The 17,147-nt window shown below is 51.8% G+C and overlaps 10 protein-coding genes across 10 annotated transcripts; 5 read left to right on the top strand and 5 right to left on the bottom strand.

Moving 5' to 3' along the window:
* Positions 1-280: 280 nt before the first annotated feature.
* N7458_012077 (Protein kinase domain-containing protein) lies at positions 281-1,868 on the bottom strand (the record flags this gene model as incomplete). Its single annotated transcript, XM_056915459.1, has 3 exons — positions 281-841; positions 917-1,434; positions 1,499-1,868. The coding sequence occupies 3 exons, from the start codon at positions 1,866-1,868 to the stop codon at positions 281-283; spliced, it is 1,449 nt and encodes a 482-aa protein (XP_056760213.1).
* Positions 1,869-3,016: 1,148 nt separating this feature from the next.
* On the top strand, positions 3,017-4,649 carry N7458_012076 (uncharacterized protein; the record flags this gene model as incomplete). Its single annotated transcript, XM_056915458.1, has 2 exons — positions 3,017-3,897; positions 4,007-4,649. The coding sequence occupies 2 exons, from the start codon at positions 3,017-3,019 to the stop codon at positions 4,647-4,649; spliced, it is 1,524 nt and encodes a 507-aa protein (XP_056760212.1).
* Positions 4,650-5,264: 615 nt separating this feature from the next.
* Positions 5,265-6,399, top strand: N7458_012075 (triose-phosphate isomerase TPI1; the record flags this gene model as incomplete). Its single annotated transcript, XM_056915457.1, has 5 exons — positions 5,265-5,302; positions 5,415-5,694; positions 5,796-5,870; positions 5,988-6,315; positions 6,371-6,399. The coding sequence occupies 5 exons, from the start codon at positions 5,265-5,267 to the stop codon at positions 6,397-6,399; spliced, it is 750 nt and encodes a 249-aa protein (XP_056760211.1).
* A 287-nt stretch (positions 6,400-6,686) lies between these two features.
* N7458_012074 (mitochondrial distribution and morphology protein 10) lies at positions 6,687-8,208 on the bottom strand (the record flags this gene model as incomplete). Its single annotated transcript, XM_056915456.1, has 2 exons — positions 6,687-8,053; positions 8,112-8,208. 2 exons carry the CDS (start codon positions 8,206-8,208, stop codon positions 6,687-6,689), a joined length of 1,464 nt encoding a protein of 487 aa, XP_056760210.1.
* A 232-nt stretch (positions 8,209-8,440) lies between these two features.
* On the top strand, positions 8,441-9,317 carry N7458_012073 (ribosome assembly factor MRT4; the record flags this gene model as incomplete). The annotated part of the gene is made up of 2 exons (XM_056915455.1): positions 8,441-8,634; positions 8,774-9,317. The coding sequence occupies 2 exons, from the start codon at positions 8,441-8,443 to the stop codon at positions 9,315-9,317; spliced, it is 738 nt and encodes a 245-aa protein (XP_056760209.1).
* Positions 9,318-10,152: 835 nt separating this feature from the next.
* N7458_012072 (U1 small nuclear ribonucleoprotein 70 kDa) lies at positions 10,153-11,560 on the bottom strand (the record flags this gene model as incomplete). The annotated part of the gene is made up of 4 exons (XM_056915454.1): positions 10,153-10,853; positions 10,946-11,042; positions 11,106-11,233; positions 11,299-11,560. 4 exons carry the CDS (start codon positions 11,558-11,560, stop codon positions 10,153-10,155), a joined length of 1,188 nt encoding a protein of 395 aa, XP_056760208.1.
* Positions 11,561-11,792: 232 nt separating this feature from the next.
* N7458_012071 (mitochondrial 54S ribosomal protein mL43) lies at positions 11,793-12,351 on the top strand (the record flags this gene model as incomplete). Its single annotated transcript, XM_056915453.1, has 3 exons — positions 11,793-11,831; positions 11,906-11,988; positions 12,060-12,351. The coding sequence occupies 3 exons, from the start codon at positions 11,793-11,795 to the stop codon at positions 12,349-12,351; spliced, it is 414 nt and encodes a 137-aa protein (XP_056760207.1).
* A 520-nt stretch (positions 12,352-12,871) lies between these two features.
* On the bottom strand, positions 12,872-13,804 carry N7458_012070 (putative RING finger domain protein; the record flags this gene model as incomplete). The annotated part of the gene is made up of 2 exons (XM_056915452.1): positions 12,872-13,024; positions 13,085-13,804. 2 exons carry the CDS (start codon positions 13,802-13,804, stop codon positions 12,872-12,874), a joined length of 873 nt encoding a protein of 290 aa, XP_056760206.1.
* Positions 13,805-14,511: 707 nt separating this feature from the next.
* Positions 14,512-16,393, bottom strand: N7458_012069 (pre-mRNA-processing factor 19 family protein; the record flags this gene model as incomplete). The annotated part of the gene is made up of 5 exons (XM_056915451.1): positions 14,512-14,972; positions 15,038-15,501; positions 15,566-16,007; positions 16,061-16,105; positions 16,180-16,393. The coding sequence occupies 5 exons, from the start codon at positions 16,391-16,393 to the stop codon at positions 14,512-14,514; spliced, it is 1,626 nt and encodes a 541-aa protein (XP_056760205.1).
* A 104-nt stretch (positions 16,394-16,497) lies between these two features.
* N7458_012068 (DUF4604 domain-containing protein) lies at positions 16,498-17,055 on the top strand (the record flags this gene model as incomplete). The annotated part of the gene is made up of 2 exons (XM_056915450.1): positions 16,498-16,525; positions 16,580-17,055. 2 exons carry the CDS (start codon positions 16,498-16,500, stop codon positions 17,053-17,055), a joined length of 504 nt encoding a protein of 167 aa, XP_056760204.1.
* Between the last annotated feature and the right edge of the window lie 92 nt (positions 17,056-17,147).

The raw sequence follows: 17,147 nt of genomic DNA, 5'->3' as shown, positions 1-17,147 counted from the left end.
CATTGTTATTGCTGCCTATCTTACGATATAGTTTCCTCATTGGGTCGTCGGGGCTGAGGTTGAGTAAAACCGCTCCAATCTTGTTGCCTTCTTCTACTTCTTACGTACTGAGAGTATTCAAAATAACCTCTAATTGGTCAATATTAGATGTAAGAATTGACATGCATTTGTTCGTCACTAGGCCAATTGAAAATGCGCATGAGATCCGCAGCCCCAGAACAGCTGCGACATGCTCCTGCGGCTGGAAAGCTACCCGATCTAGACGATCAGGGGTTGTCGATCAGTATCTCCCCCTGGCACGATGTTTTCGCCTGGCATACGACTGCAGGAAATCCCTCGAGATCGGCCTTTCAAAGAACTGATTCTCCCACGCCCATTGTGCGAACCAAGGATAACCCTCTAACTCAGCGAGGGAGGGTCGATCCTCCGGGTTCTTACTGAACATTGCCTGCAAGACATCCTTACAGTCCTGAGGCAAATTCTCATCAATAGGCAGAGGATCATTGACGATACGGTATCGCCGGTCTACGACCTGCTCAGGATCGGTAAATACTCGTGGGTCCAGCAAGTCTGGATGAGGCGCCCCGTTCTTCGGAGGCTCATTCCAGGGCCAGAAGCCATGGAGAATGCCATAAATGATCGTAGCGAATTTCCACATACTCTCATGACGCAGATCATGAGGCACCTCGATTTCATCACAGCGGCCCACCTTATTGGCCATGTATTGCGCCAGCTCTGGTGATAGTTGGTATTCCTGGAAAGGAACGTACATGTAATAGCGCTCGAAAAAGGCGCGCTCTTCTAATCCAAAAGCAACGTCTCCGAGGTCGATCATTTGTGCCTATATATTTGAGATTTCAGTTAGCATCAAACTGAAAAAAGACACCAGGGATGTTGAAGATAGGAGCTCACTTACATTCAAATTCTCGTCCACGAGGATGTTATTGACTGAGATGTCATTGTGCCAGGCATTCATATCAGCCAACTGCCTCATCGCCTGGAAAAGCTGCGTTGCAACTTTGCGCCCCTCGTCCGCGTTGAGCAATGGTCTGTGATCCTTGGTTAGCAAGTGTTTTGCTGTAAACCCAGGGAATCGCCGGGAGCAATTGCCTGGTGGTGACGCTTGCCGCTCAGCACTGTGGTCGATACATGGAGACATGACAATGGCTTGGAAGCGATCGTGGGAGTAAACAGAGTCTAAGGTGGGAAACCTGTCACTGCTCGTTAGAAATAACATGATCAATGCTTCTTCAGGGATATATCGAAGGGGGGTTCGGTTGTCTGGGACCGGTCCATTGGGAGGATCCCAATGATGCGCGTCTATAGAATCGAGCAGGGTCTTGTGGCCTTGAACTTTGACAGCAAAGTGTCTGGGATTTTCCGGGCCCTTGTTGTCCTGGTCTCGCTCACGGGCAAGAAATACCGAGCCAAAAGCTATGATCCTGTTAGCAAAGATACCATAAACGAGAGAAAAAGGGGGAAAGAATGTGCAACGTACTTCCTTCGCCAGCCATACCATACACGTTCATTCGACCTGTCAGCTCGCTACACATGTGCTTCATGCGATTACCTGTGACATTACTGACTGGATCGGATTCATCGAGCGCAGCAAGCCATTCTGCTTTCTGAAAGCCCTCGGCGTCACTCCGCCAACTCTTATATCCACTTTGGAATCTGACATGAGAGCATGAAGAGATTGGCCTATAGTTTCGATCAGCATACGCAGACTCCAGACGTTGTCGGAACACCTGATAGAGGTTGGGATATCTCCGAGCAAGTTCGCTCTTAGGATTCACAAGGTCATGGGCTGCAAAACAAAAGGCACCCTTCCAGTACGAAGGGGTCATATATTTTGGCATAAAGTCCATAGTGAAAAGCTGGTTGATGTCAAGCCCTGCAGAGTAAGGTAACCTAGATGGTCTAGCAGAAGAACCAGAGAAAAGAATGATTCTGCTGAAGAAATTGCTAGAATTATATATCTGTGAAGAACTAGGACATCATGCTGTAGACAAAGCAAATAATCTATGAAAGCAATTGATCCATGAATGCCATTGTGGACGCTTTCGGGCGATTTGAAAGCAAGGATACAAAGATGCAACAATGAAAGCTCGCATCTCAACAAGTGTTCAGATGAAAAAGCGCCCCCAGAAAGTGGGAATCGTTTGTCTTGGGGACTCTTTGATCCTGATTTGAAGGAATACCATTCTCCAAGTTGCGAGTGGAGTATCCCGAAAGAGACTGCAAACAGTTCTGGAGGCTCAAAAACAGTTCGGGGGCCAATGGCAGCCTTAGACACAGATGTACAAAGACTCAGTCCGTTTGTTTAAATTCAAAAACACTTCTCTACCCGGATTACACATGATCAAGTTCCCCGTGGAAACAGTCTAGCCCGCCCAGGGTCTGGAAGAATGAGCCTCTTGGACTGCCCAGGCTTTTCGATGGTACCCCACTAACTTACGGTATCCGGCTGTAAGTCCTTATACGGTTGTAGTACTCGCCTGTGCTCAGAAAACCAACTGCTTATTATCACCCTATCGGCCGTCCAGGTTGCAATCATTCGTACTACGATGAGCTCCAGTGCCCTACTTAACAGTCAGCCTTGAATACACTACAGCGTGATATATCAGGCGATCCTGCTAAGGCTGCACGCGCCCTTGTCACGGCCGGGGAGGAGCTGGTGTTCAAAGCGTAAGGATGCACCCTTCACGAGGGTTGCGCCCGGGTTAAAAAGCCCCACCCGACATGAATGAGGCTGATGCAAAGCGCCCGGCAACGATGTAGTGCGCTCGGATCTCCTCCGTACAACATCCTCTAATCTTCTAGCGCCAGAGTTAGCCAAGGTTCATGACTTCAACCCTCTCGAACCCGGGTGAACTCTCACTTTTTGAACTATAAAAACTTGTTGCGATTCCATCGATAACCTAGACTTTGTTTTCCATAAAATTATCATCTTCATTTTCCTGAGGCTTGGAAAATATATGTGCACCTCTGTAGCCTCTTCCCTTCTTTTAGAACCATGACGACTTTTAGCCTGGACAACCAGAATCCAAGCGACGCACAAGAGAAACAAGCTATTTCCCCACCGCAAGCGCAAGGGCAAGCTGCAAACGCACCCGTTCAAACAGCATGCAATTCTCAACCAGACAATTCTGGCCACCTACAAGACCATCATATACTCATCAATTTGGGTCAGGTCTCCGAAGTTCCTGCCTATTCTATCAATTACGAGGGATACCAATTCTTCAAGGCAGATCCGATCCCTGGGCAAAAGGCAACATGGACCAGGGTCGAGCGTACAAGAATGCATCTCGATCAGACCGAGTTCTACAAGATGGTCCAGAAAAGAGCCAATAAAATCTCGGCAGCCCAGCAATATCAGAACTTATCCGCTACTCGCCGTGCTCATGTCAGCCAGTTAATCAAGGAGCAAAAGAAACTGGATCCCTCGGTGGAATGGAGCTGTGTCTATGCAAAGGAGCGCGACAGGGCCTCCAAGGCACGCAACGCCCATCGTGCCGATTATGAGACTGTCTCGATGGATATCATTTTGATGAAGAGGCCTTTGAACAATAAGCCTTATCCAAGGACCCCTATGGGAGACCTGGTTGACCTCGCTCATCGCCAGAATGACAACGATGTGCGACACGTCACGCCGGTGCATCCTGAGATGACGGCTACCTCTGTCTACTCAGCGGTGCCAACTACAATGTGGATCTCCAAGGACATATCTGCGAATTCAGATCCTACGAATGCGTCTGCTGGTGTCGTACAGGGGCCGCAGCCTCGTTCGGTATCAGTGACGAGTCCATTCACTCGACTTGAGTTGGGTCAAGCCACGCCCGTGCCTAGTGAGCAGCAGCAGTATAGACCAATCCAGAGACAGACAACGACTGATAAGTAAGCCATCCCGTTCAAGAGTCAGATATAATTCTGGTTTCTTACAAACGAGAACCCTGTTTCACTATCAGCGAAGTTTGTAAATGGTCTAATTCTTTCTTGCTCCTAGTAATCGGGACCAGAACGTCGACGACTCCGATGGGGCGAGCTCCTCTTCAGAGAGCAGTGATACCGAGGATGCTGAATCCATGATTGAGGATTCATCCCAGTCCGATGACAGCTCAGCTACAGAAGATGCAGAGGCAGACCATATGGAATGCGACTGTCGAGAGCCACCGCATCGCCATTTTAGCCCTCGGAACAGGTCCAACAGTCCTAACAAGCATGACCCAGTCAGTCATGGGTCTCAGTACCGACAGAAGTCTCGAGGAAGGCACTTTGGCCGAAGAGACAAGCCTCGATATCACTATATGGATATCCTTGCCTCCAAGAATGGCTTTCATAACGTCATGCCTGCCCGCCGGGCTCGAGGCTCCGGTGGAATTGCTCCCACTACGCCTTCTGATATCAAGATGTGGTATCGTATACAACGCATTGATGACGAGGAACTTCGACGTCGACTACTTGAGTGTGAAGCTAGGGTTGAGCGGTGGGAACGAGCTTTTGAATGCCAGAGCAGGCTTTTACAACAGACTATTCAAGATTCACAGCAGCAGCAACTGGAGAGATGTCAGCTTTACTGGAATCCTCCCCCTATGCACCACTATGGTTATGATTGTCCCAAGGATGGTCGCATGGACGATTCAGATTGACTCTATAATAAATATTTGGCTTGCCCCTTTTCTTATTTTATGGATTTTGGTTTATTCCTATTATCTGCTTGTGTTCGGTGATTCCAGGCTAGCATGCAGGTGTTGCAGCTATAATCAACCAGAGTCTGACTAAACAGGCAAATATTATGTCTTGGAGAGGTCCCGGTACATTGGAATGTTGATGCTGAGGCTGTTAGCGCGAATTTACGTTGTCTGATTTTTGATTTTTGATATTTTTTCTTGTTTTTGACACATTCGCTACAAATACGATCGATCTTTGCTTTGCTCGAAGCCAAGGAAAGACCTAACCTATAACTCTAGATAATTACACTCCATCACTCTCTGGCCTTATGGCCTTTTTGGATACATCTCCATGATCCATGGACTTCATTCAATCAGGCTGCCTCGACTTTCCATGGAATCGGCCTCCCGGTCAACCGGTCAGCTAGTTATGACATGGTTGGATGCCTGGCTACTCAGGTGTCCGCCGATCCTCAGGACATTGCCCCTCCATTTCTTTTAACCGCCCGCATTCCTCGTCCCTTATTATTCTCTCTTTCCAACCTTTCGTTTCTTCTCAATCTCCCCAATCTCATACCTTACACATCCATCATCATGCCTCGCCAATTCTTCGTCGGTGGTAACTTCAAGATGTATGTCTTTGTCAACTCCATACTACCCCGCGATCCCTCAATGGATTGCCCCTCCATCTTGGAAGCCAAGGTATCTCAACATACAAGGGCACGCAATTGACCAGAATGACAGGAACGGTGTTGCTGAGAGCATCACCAGCATCGTGAACAACCTCAACTCCGCCAAGCTCGACTCTACTACCGAGGTCGTCATCTCTCCCCCCGCCCTCTACCTCACTCTCACCCGCAGCCTGGCCGACCCCAAGATCGGCGTTGCTGCCCAGAACGTCTTCGACAAGCCCAACGGTGCTTTCACCGGCGAGATCAGCGTTGAGCAGCTGAAGGACACCAAGATTGACTGGGTTGTCATTGGCCACAGCGAGCGCCGTGTCATCCTGAAGGAGACTGACGAGGTATGTACAACCCGCGAGCTGCGGGTATTGAACAACGCACCAGTTCTACAACGCCCAACAGCCACCACAGATACCCGATACTAACCAATTTCTCGCTACAGTTCATTGCTCGCAAGACCAAGGCCGCCATCGACGGTGGCCTCTCCGTCATCTTCTGCATTGGTGAGACCCTCGAGGTACGTCATTTCCCACTCGGTTACCCGTTCTGCTTCCCGAGACCCGGTGTGGGGCATCGGGACAGGTCCAAGATGAAGAACCTCCGCTTACACCCGATTCTATTTGCAATCGTATAGGAGCGCGAGGCCAACAAGACCATCGAGGTCGTCACCCGTCAGCTCAACGCCGCCGCCAAGGAGCTGAGCAAGGAGCAGTGGGCTAAGGTTGTCATTGCCTACGAGCCCGTCTGGGCTATCGGCACCGGCAAGGTCGCTACCACTGAGCAGGCTCAGGAGGTCCACGCTGCTATCCGCGAGTGGCTCGGCAAGTCCATCGATGCCCATGCTCAGGACAACGTCCGTGTCATCTACGGTGGCTCCGTCAGCGAGAAGAACTGCCGCGAGCTCGCTACCCAGCCCGATGTTGACGGTTTCCTCGTTGGCGGTGCCAGCTTGAAGCCTGCCTGTAAGTCGAGTCACAAAACGCATGTGACATATCGGATGCTAATTATGCTTTCTAGTCGTCGACATCATCAACGCCCGCATCTAGAGTGGTCCTGGATACTATGATATCCCGTTAATAACTTGACTGCCAGGACTGGCTGGCCTGGATGCAGGGCCCAACATAAATAGTTCAAAAGCTTGAAACGTGAAATATGTTGTCATGAAAATATATGTACATTGGGGAGCCGCCCATATTTCCAGTTTGCGGCGTATTAAAACATGCAGGATGTAATCGTAGATGATGCTGAGTTAAGGCTCAGACACGTCGCAAAGCACGTGTCATCAGAGTGTAAGAAGAAGCGGAAGAAAGAATAGACGGTAGTCATACAACGTTCATGATGAATACATCACCGACACCCCAACTCCACGCCAGTACGACGGGCCTCCACCCTGCGCCGACCCACTCCCCGCCGCGGAGGAAACATTCGGCGCCAGCGAGAACGAGCCAGGGCCCAGCCCAACACCCGCACTCACCAACAATTCCTTCACTCGGCCTTCCCAGAGCAGTCGCACGTTCCAGGACTGGTCAATGCGAAGCTTGATAACCGAGTCAGTCGCCTCGCCCTCGCTGCTTTCGACCGACTTGATGGCAGACTCGGGTTGAACCGGGTCGGACAGGAGTGGAGAGGATGGCGGGGAGCCCGGGAGAGGAGCGGAAAAGTCATGCAGGCGCATTTTACGGCGGGCCCATTCGAGTCCGTCGTCGGCGGGGGATGTGGATTTTGCAGCTCGGCGCCAGAGTTCACATCCGGCGACCATCTCGCTTTCCCAGCTGTATACATTGAAGCCGAAGCGAGAACTGAAGGAGAGATTGGGTGAGGCACGGAGGGAGTACGTTGTAGATAAAGAGCCGGTGATGGGGGTGAGAGTTAAGGTTAACGTATACGGGAAGGTGGAGATGGGGGTCGGATGGTTGGTTGAAGACGAGGAAGAGGTGGAAGATGGTACTTCAGTCGCAGCAGGAAGCGTACTGAATCGCAGGCCAGTGGACATGCCAATTATCGAGGAAACTGGAGAGTAATACGCCTCTGCGCCGGCAGATAGAAGAGAGAGACGGGGAGGCGCATTCGCGGGAGTATATCGAGGATCGGCGCCGAAGTTCCAGAGGCCACGCCAGCCAAAGAGGGAATTGTCCGTACTGAAGAGATACTCGTTGCAGTACTTTCCAGTGTCATGGGATAGTTGGGCTAGCATTGATGCTTGTGGTGCGGACTTTGACATTGGCGGTCCCTGAGTAGAACAGACTGCAAGCGAGAGCTGCGTTGTCGGAGACATTCGGCGCAGAAAAAGCGCATATAGTGTGGTAGGTGATGGGAGATGTAGCGAGGCATGCAGAAGTGTTGCCTTTCGCTGCGCCTCGTCTTCTGCTGTCAGGTTGCCATCCTTGTGTGCCACAGTCGCTGAGCGTGAGCCGCCATTCAGCCCGGGAATTCTGACGCCATCAAGAAGAGAGTCCCATCCCCATGTGAGAACTGGAGCCTCGGGGGCCTGTACTTGTCGGTAGCCCGGAGAGATCTTTCGAAGGGGGATCAAGGCGCTCCGGCTGGGGGTGTTGTGCAAAGGAACCGTGCTGAAGAGGTATGAGATAGACCCATCCAGTAACCCGACCGTTCCGAGTGTATAGCTGGTGGCGAAATGAGGAGTTGAAAGCGATGAGAGACGAACGCGCAATCTTTCGGGGGTCTCGAATTCCAGAATCGCTGTTCCGAACGCGTTAGATTAACTCCGTTGCGCATCCCTGAAGCCAAAGCAACTTACACTGCGCGGTAGTTGTGAGCGCCGAGTAGGAATTGTCCTGATTCCAATTAGTCGCCTCCGCAAAGGCGAGCTGGACGTAGTCCATGAAATCCAGCATGGTCGTCCTAGGCGGCTCCGATGATGTCGCAGTTTCCAGGAGTGTCGAGTGGCCCAAGACAAACAGCAGCTGGTTGCCCCATCGAGGCTAGTGGGGGTCGGATAAGCTCGGCACAACTGTTGATCCGGTTATCAGCGAAAAAAACCAATGCCACAACTGGGGCTCGCCCGCTACGCCAACGAACATAAACGCCCTTTAAGATTCTGGCATTTGTTTTTTCCAGCAGCTCAAAATGCCTCGTTCCAAGCGTGCGCGCGTTGTTCACGAGTCCAAGACCGTCAAGAAGGACCACAAGGAGCAGACTCGCCGTCTGTACACCAATATCCGGGAATGTCTCGAGGAATATGATCACTTGTTTCTCTTTTCGGTGGATAATATGCGAAACACCTATTTGAAGGATGTGCGCGCCGAGTTTGGAGACAGCCGGTACGTTTGGCTAGCAATTGAGCAAACGGGTGTGATTGAGGATTCAAACCGAAAGAATCCATCGCATCATTCGGCTCAATCGAGGCTCTTTGCAAGATTGGCTCTTTGCAAGATTAGTCTGCTAACATGATATCTCCAGTCTCTTCTTCGGCAAGACCAAAGTTATGGCCGTCGCCCTCGGCACTACCCCCGAGAACGAAGCCGCCGAGAACCTGCACCGTCTTTCCACTTACCTGACCGGTGCCGTCGGCCTGCTCTTCACTTCTCGCCCCGCCGACTCCGTCATCGAGTACTTCGAGAACTTCCGCCCCTCTGACTTTGCCCGTGCCGGCACCGTGGCCACCCGCTCTTTCACTCTCCCCAACGGTCTGGTCACTGCTCGCGGCGGTGAGATCCCCGCCGACCAAGATGAGCCTGTTAGCCACACCATTGAGCCTGCCCTGCGCAAATTGGGCGTCCCTACTCGTCTGGTGAAGGGCAAGGTTATGCTCGAGTTGACCGAGGGTCAGGAGGGCTTCCCCATTTGCCGCGAGGGCGAGACGCTGGACTCCCGGCAAACTACCATCTTGAAGATGTTCGGCGTGACATCTTCCGAGTTCAAGGTCGATCTTAAGGCCCAATGGACGCGGGAGTCTGGAGAGATCAAGATCCTGGAGCAGGGTGGCATGGACACTGATGCTTAGATGAATTAGTCGTCTTGCTGTCTCTTTTGCCTCTGTTCGTCGACTTGTGTCTGGTCGACGCCCAAAAAAAGATTCTCTGAGGGCATCTTACGGAGTTTGGGGTGGGCGCTTTTTTTCCATTTCTTTTCAAATATATTGACCACTTTCTGTTCCTCCCTTATATTGTTTTGGGAAGAGCCTGGGTTCTTCTTATTGATGTGTGTATGACGATAGATGCCAGATTGGATATAAAAAGGTCCTACTGCTCAAATTGTTTCTCTCACGTAGAGGCCAAGTCCAGATAGAAAGCATTACATCCATTTTTAACTACCTAGCAAGATGCCTGCGCGTATGTCATTGCAATGGCCCTTACCTGGTCTTACCTGAGCGTAGTCCCATTTGATTTCCATCGCTTGAATATGAAAGACTGATTCGACTAAAATACATACTTACCCCCAAGGAGAGAGGAAGGGTCACGTGAGGGACACTCCAAGAACTGGCACACAATGAAGAGGGAAATGTAGAGGGAGACTTGAAGGAAAATGGGGAATACAAAAACTCTCCGGGATCACACAAGGTATGTGCATGCTGGTGAAGGAAGCGGGATCGCATGATAACCGGATACCCTGTGGTCAACAAAAGCCTGAAGCGGTAGCGCGCGTTGAAAACTTCGAAAACTCGAACTGGACATCTCCGGAACCCCCTGTTATCTGCTCGTAGGCTGTCGTCTTTACCCCCCCTTACCCTGACGATGAAAGGGACATGTGATGGAAAATATCAGGGATACCCACCAGCAAGTCGGGACTGAGAAGGGAAGGGGGAAGGTCCATAACGAAAGGAAAGGACGGGAGAACGCTTAGTATCGTCTTCTAGAGCGACTGTCATCATAGCCGTCATCCTCACGGGGTCGCTTGCGTCCAAAGTCCTCTCGGCCACCACTACCGCTGTACCTATCGCGCTCACGGTCACGCTCCCGATCGCGGTACCGGTCGCCGCCATTGCGGTCTGACATGCGGTCTCGGTCTTTGTAGCGGTCGCCACCGTCGCGGTCTGCTCGATCTCCTCGGTCACGGTCGTCACGGCGATCGCGGTCTGCGTATGAATCTCGGGGACGAACGGGCTCGCGGTTGCTGCCAGTCACACCACGGTCAAACCTGCCTCCCCCACCGTAACCCCCTCCCCCAAATCCACCACCACGTCCGCCGCCAGGACCAGAGGGGGCGTTTGGCGGTGCTTGTCCTCCGAAACCACCGCGGCCACCTTGGTAACCGATTCCTCCACGGCCACCGAACCGATCACCACCACCCCGGAAGCCTCCGCCTCGGAAACCTCTACCTCCGAAGCCGCCACGGAATCCACCACCAAACCCACCCGGGCCGGATGGTGCGTTGAAGCCTGGTCCCATGGGGCGAGAAGGCATGGCCTTAGTGTACCCACGGCCGCCAAGACCACCGCCGAAGCGACGGGGCTTCCAGCCTTTGGTTGTGCGACCACGTTCCACATCGACTAAGACGCGTCGGTCCTTGATGCGGATCCCATCTGTCTCCTTGTATGCCGCTGATACCGGGGTCACTGTGTTAGCATGGCTTTCTTACCATAATAATAGTGCAGACGGAGCTAATGGAAGGTGCAAGATCTGGAAGCTATACCTTTCATATCCTTCTCTCGCTCGTAGACGATGAACGCGTATCCTCGGTGAGGCTTCTTTCCTGCTTTCGGCGAAACAGTATCCTTGACGATGCGAATCTATAGGTGGCAATGATTAGCTATGCTAGGAGACAAAGGTCTCTTCAACCAAGGCAGTCTTACACGCTCAATTGGGCCAAAGCGTCCGAATTCTCGCTCCAAGTCTGCTTCTTTAACTTCGTAGCTGAGTCGTGCAATGAAGAGGGTCCTGAAAGGATCACCTCGAGCTTGTGGATCCTCCTTGGGATTGACTGTAAAGTAAAGTATCGTCAGTAAACGGGGTCAAGATGTCAAGAGGCCTGTAGATGACGCTTACAATTTTGCAGGCCATCCGTCAACTGTGAAGACAATGTCTCCTTCTTCTCAACCTTCTCACGCCACTTGCGCTGCAACCAGCACTCAGTTGCATTGTATGGTGCTTCTTCCTTGAACTCCTTTGCTGCCTCAAGGTATTGGGCGACACCAGAGATCGTACTTTTCGGGCAGTCCTCTGGAGCTCGGTCTGTGGGGACAATGTAGCGAAGGGGTGGCCGGGGCTGGAAGAGGGCCAGCAAAGGGGGTGGGAGCTTGTCAGTCATGTTGACTGCTCAGCCGTAGCTTGTGATGCGGAGATCAGATGAAGACTGAGGAGCTGACCAACCCTTTCAGGAGTGTCGTGTCGCGTTGTGCAGTGGTCGGATCAAGGGTGGTAAGCGCGGCTGGCGCTGTAGCCGGAGTTGGCGCTCCCTCACCGCCCTCACGTGCACCAGAAAATGTGACGGAGAACTGGAGATTGGCAACGATCGCTTGAACCCGCAACAATACACAGCAATGCCAGTCAAGGGAATCAAGACGGTAGCCGCCGCCAGGGTATGTGATTTTGCATTGGATGAAGATTGAGGGGAAGAGAATTGAAGTCAGGAGCTGACGAACTGAACACTCAGAATGGCGTGGGCGCCTTTATCCTACAATGCAAACGCCTTGACTTCCACTACTGCAATTACGGCGGCAGCTCTCGAGGCATGCTGTAAGTAGAGCCTACTTTGGGACTCTCATCATTCATTTCTTCATTTCGAGTCTGACCTGCTACCTTCATAGGGCCTTCCTCACCCAAACCCTTCCCAACTTCGCCCGCGAGAACCCCCAGATCGAGATCCGTGTTTCTCCCCGACATTCCAAGCACCCCATTATCAAGGGCCACTACATTAACGGTCGTGAGAAGTCAATCTGTGTGCGCAACCTCGAGCCTAACGATATCCTGGCAAAGGCCATGATTCTTAAGGATGCCAGTGGCGAGAAGCTGAAGGTACAGAAGAAGCCCGTGACGAGTCTCAACGAGAGTGTGCGTGGTATCTGGTCGCCGTACCATGGTGACCTGCGTGGTGTATAAATTATGGGTGTTTTACCGTGGCGTTTACGTTTGGCAGTGGCGGTGATCATCTACCCAATGGATGCGGCTCTGCCGTCGCATCATATGTATTATTAGAACTGGGTTCTTTCTTGTCTTTCTCTTTGTCTACTTCATCACTCTCTGGGAAGTCCAGGGGATTCTTTCCACGTTATGCATTGCAAAGGTGAGTTATAACATGCCTTGAAATGAAGTTGAATCTACAATTGGTCCGTGACCACCACATTATCATTTTTGTCTAATGCGGTTAAATGTTCCCTCGTCACCTACTGATTTAGTGAAATTACACGTAGTGGGTGAATCCGATACTGAAGGAGCTGTAAGAATTGATGCCAAGAAAGGTTTGCATAGCGAGAATGGAAATAATAGTAAAGCCAGATAGAGAAAGAACGCCCCATATTTCCATGCAAGTTGGGTATCGACAAGAAAAGGAATAAAGAAGCAGGAAACCAGAGAACACCACCCATCATGCAAATGAAAAAATGGATCGTCATGGGTGGCATCATAGGTAAAGATGAAGCATGGCTGTTGGTGCACTGACTGGCTTACCACAGCCCTCGACCTGGCACTTGGAGAAAGGCTTGGTCTTTGGGGTTCCCTGTGTCTTTTTGGCCTTGGACAAAGACCGGTTCTCTGCACATTCACCGCAGTATACCTGAAACAAAAATTGTTAGCCAGCGAACTCAATGATCATCTTAGATCGAGTAATACGAACGTGGCCACACTGCTTCGCAACCCAAATCTCCTGCTTCTTTCCATCCCCGGTTCCTAGCTCCCAGTCACAATTAGGGCAGATTGCAACATCATCGTCACCTAATGTGCGTGAGAACCCTTTCGGTGCCGGGCTGGGTGGTTTGTATGCATCACGTCGGCGTCTCTCTTCTTGTCGACCCGAGGCTGGCTCCATAGAGAATGAGGACAAAGCGTAGTCCAGGAAAGCCTCAGACGAGCTCATGGTGGGCATGGACTCTCTAGAGCCAATAAATAGAGCATCCAACTGGCTAGCTGTAAAATTATGTGGCCTCGGAAGTCTCGTCCATTGGGGCATCTCCACGGGTCTTCGGCTCAACGGAAAGCTGGTCGGGAGGAGGCTGACGGGGTCCCATCTTCGTGGAGGCGGTTGTTGCCGTACTGTAGCTCGGACAAACTGAACCTCTGGGCTGCTGGAAGGGCCCTCTCCAGCGTTGTCCGGCTCGTCTTCCAGATCGACGATATCTGCCTCGGCCATGATGTTCCTTCCAAATCGTGGGAGTCGTGAAGAGTGTGAGGGACGGTTCTCGTTGCGATGTTGATTACGCTGTGGGGGAGTCTCTGGCTCATTCGTCAGATCAATTACATCACCATCTTGAGGTCTAGTCTCCGCTGGTCGTCGATAGTCAAAGCCGTCTCGAGGGGTTCTGATGGGTGGCAAGCGGGCAGGACGAGAGCCTGACATCTCAGGACGAGGAGGATGAAAGTGGTGGTGCCAGGATGACTGCCCCCCTTCACTAGATTCTTCGGACATGTGACGCTGAGTTGGCTAGCAGGCAAGCAAACACGATCAATAAACCCGTCACTTCATCCTCATTTGCCCCGCGTGCTTTTGAAAGGGTTCCATGCTCACCTTGGACCTGGCGCCCATAAACTGGACGCCAGGATCTTCACTCATAGCAGTTCTAAAGCCCAGTATATTTGAATATAGTGGACCAGCAACGTGAATTGGCATATAAGACGACCACAAAGTAGTCGAGGCAAGAGAATGGTTCTGGGTGGACATGATGACCAGGCCCGAGTCCCCGGAGGCGGTCCAGTTTTGCCGGAATAAAATAAGGCGGTCAGTGTTGATAAAGAGCTAGGCGGTGAGGGGACCCAGATACTGTACGTCTGATGGCTGATTGAATTACGTAGTCTGTGTGAAGGTGAGTGGATAAAATGATTGACAGGGGCAGAGGAAGCTGATTTAAAGGCAAGATATTAGGATACACAATTGCCAGGATCCCTAAATTTGGAGAAAATCAAATTTTTATGGATTTGAATCCTTGAGATCGTAAAGAAACGACTGTGAATTTTTCCTGCATCAAGAGCTGTCGCAAACGCAAGAAACACCATTGAAACTCAGATATCCAGCTCTAAAATTACATGTTTTTGCCTAAAAGATCATGACTATGCTGCCAAAACAGTGATTGCACCAGCCTCGTTAAGGGCGACAATGCTACGAGCAGCAGATCCCCATGCCACAGACACAGCTGGGACAGCACTGCGCAGAGGCTCCGACCATTCCTTGGCCGACTTATTGCACTGCTGGACAGTCACTCCACTGGGGCCACCAGTCACGAGGAATTGACCAGTGTAATCCCAGTACATCGAGTTGACCTGGCTGCCGGTGTCCAGCACCTTGATTTCCTTGAAACTCCGGAGGTCCCAAATTGAGACGGTGGTGGATTGCGCAGCCACTGCTGCCAAGGATGTACCATTTTCAGAGAAAAAGAGACATTTCACTGGGCCAGACATGGCAAAATCAGCAGCCTCGCTGCCAGTACGGACATCAAAGACCTTGACTTGCCCACTGGCATTACCAGCGGCCAGGATATGCCCATCGGGATGGAACTTAACAGACAAGAGAGCTAGAGGAAGGAGGTTAGTCTCAAAAGCATTAGGTTAGATGAAAGGAACAAAGAATGGCTCTTACCAGCATCGCTCCAGATCTGAGTGACCGCAGTATTAGAGGTCAAGTCATAGAGGACATAGCTCTTGTCCACGCCAACAGAAGCGACAATGTTACCACTGGGATGGACTGCAACGGCAGTTACCTCACCACCGTGAGCACTAAAGCTCGCTACTTCGCTACCATTTTCAAAGACCTTGACAGAGCCAGTAGCTGACCCAACAACAGCCTTATCACCAGCCCAAGCAGCATCAGTCACTGGGCCATCTGTCTTCAAGGTCTGCAAGACCGCCTTCTGGGGAAGAGAGTAGACGCCCACAACGCCATCAAGACCACCAACAAGTGCCAGCTCACCAGTCGAGTTGACTGCGAGGGCGCGGCTTCCAGGATAGAGAGACTCTGAGCTCTCGGCCGCCTTGTATGTGGAAATAGAGTCGGTGGTAGCCCAACCTTCGGGAATGGGACGCTTGCGGCGGGTCTTTGAGAGGCTTCAAGAATGGCATAGATGTCAGCATTTATCAGATGGTGCCAAGGACACCCAAGGTCACATACCCTGCTTGTGTGTTCTCAATGATCTCCACCACGGCCTGGGGCAAGGCCGCAGAATCTACCTGCATAGCTTCCCCGCCAGCTCCAGCACGAGTAGCGCCAACGGTCACCTTAGAAAGCGCATCACGGGCCTCATCTCTCTCCTTCGTCAGACGAGCGATAACTCGTACGGCGGCATCATGCTGATAGAGCGCAGCGCTCAGCTCGCGCCGCGTCTGTGCCAGGTTCTGCTGTAGGGTATATGTCTCCAAAGCCAGCGCATCCCACTCTTCCTGGAATACACTGAGTAGAGAGGGAATGGAGGTGAGGGTGGGAGGTCGGGGTCGAACAACGCGCTGCGACTTAACATCGATCAGATCGTCGGTGGTAAGGTCTTCGCCGTTCACAGGATCCTTGCCATTCTCGGCAATGTAAGCCTCGATTAGGCGCTTTTCAAAGACACTGCCTGCTGAGGGGTTAGAAAGGTACGATTAGCCATTAGATGCTGGGAAGACCTACCGCTCTTGGAAGAGACGACCGGCACTTGAGGGGCCTCTCCGGAGACTGCAGGGGGAAACACGTTAGATGGAAGCGTCCAAAGATGGCGACTCAAACCAAATCAGTCGTAGAGTACTCACTTGCGCAGAGCATGATTAATTGGGATGGGTGGAGGTAGATGGATGCAGAGGACCTGACGCGAAGCGGCTCCTTTGGACTTTTCGATGTGTCCCGTTGCGGTTTAGCGCCGAGCGAGCTGTTCACGGGCCCGACTTGCTTCCTGTCCTTCAACACCTCCAGCACTACTTCCTCGCCTTGTGACTTGAGGTGGATATCAGAATCAATAGCTTTCATGGCTTACTCTGGCTGAATGATTGACTACGATCATTTCAGGAGGGTGTGTCCGGCATGAACCTGACGTAAAAGCAGCGAGCCAGACCCTACAGTGTCGCGCGACCATGTCGAAGAACCCCAAGCTTGCCTACGGTACATCACGCCCAGCCTTCTCTCCTCGATGAACTCTACTAATGCATATCACAGAGGCGAAAGAACCTGCATTTCTCCAGAAGCTTCGTGGCCACTACGGCGATACTTCCGGTCGCCTCGAGCGACCCGCTGCCCGCCCTCGAAAACTTAAGAACAAGGACGATGAAGATGACGATGCGCCTGTCTACGTCGACGAAGAGAGTAACGAGGTGATCTCCAAAGCGGAATACGAGGCTCTCGTCGGTGGAGGGTCAGACCAAAAGGACGGCGACGCTTCCGCGAAGGACAAATCCACGGAAAATGGACAAGACCATGCGCAGTCGCAGACCGAGACCACAACGGCTAAGCAGAGCAACTTGACCGAAGTCGGTGGCCCGCGAAAGCGGAAACAGGTCAAAGTCGTGGGGGACGAAGAACCTGAGGAGAAGTCTGGAGACAAGCAAGTGGCCGACGAGGCCCAGCCCAAAGCACCAGCGCCTCGGAAATCAAAAAAGGTCAAAAAAATCAAACTATCCTTTGACGAGGAGTAAGCCAGGTATCCTCGAGGTGTACTATGCTGCCAACTACGTTCGAAAGAAGGAAGGGCTCGATGCACCTGGAAGGTCTTGGTTGATTCATCATG

Source organism: Penicillium daleae (assembly GCF_028827525.1).
Source record: "Penicillium daleae strain IBT 16125 chromosome Unknown utg000009l_segment0_segment0, whole genome shotgun sequence".
Classification (NCBI taxonomy): Eukaryota; Fungi; Ascomycota; class Eurotiomycetes; order Eurotiales; family Aspergillaceae; genus Penicillium; species Penicillium daleae.
Note: the sequence above shows the minus strand (reverse complement) of the source record. Positions and strands in the feature narration are given on the sequence as shown.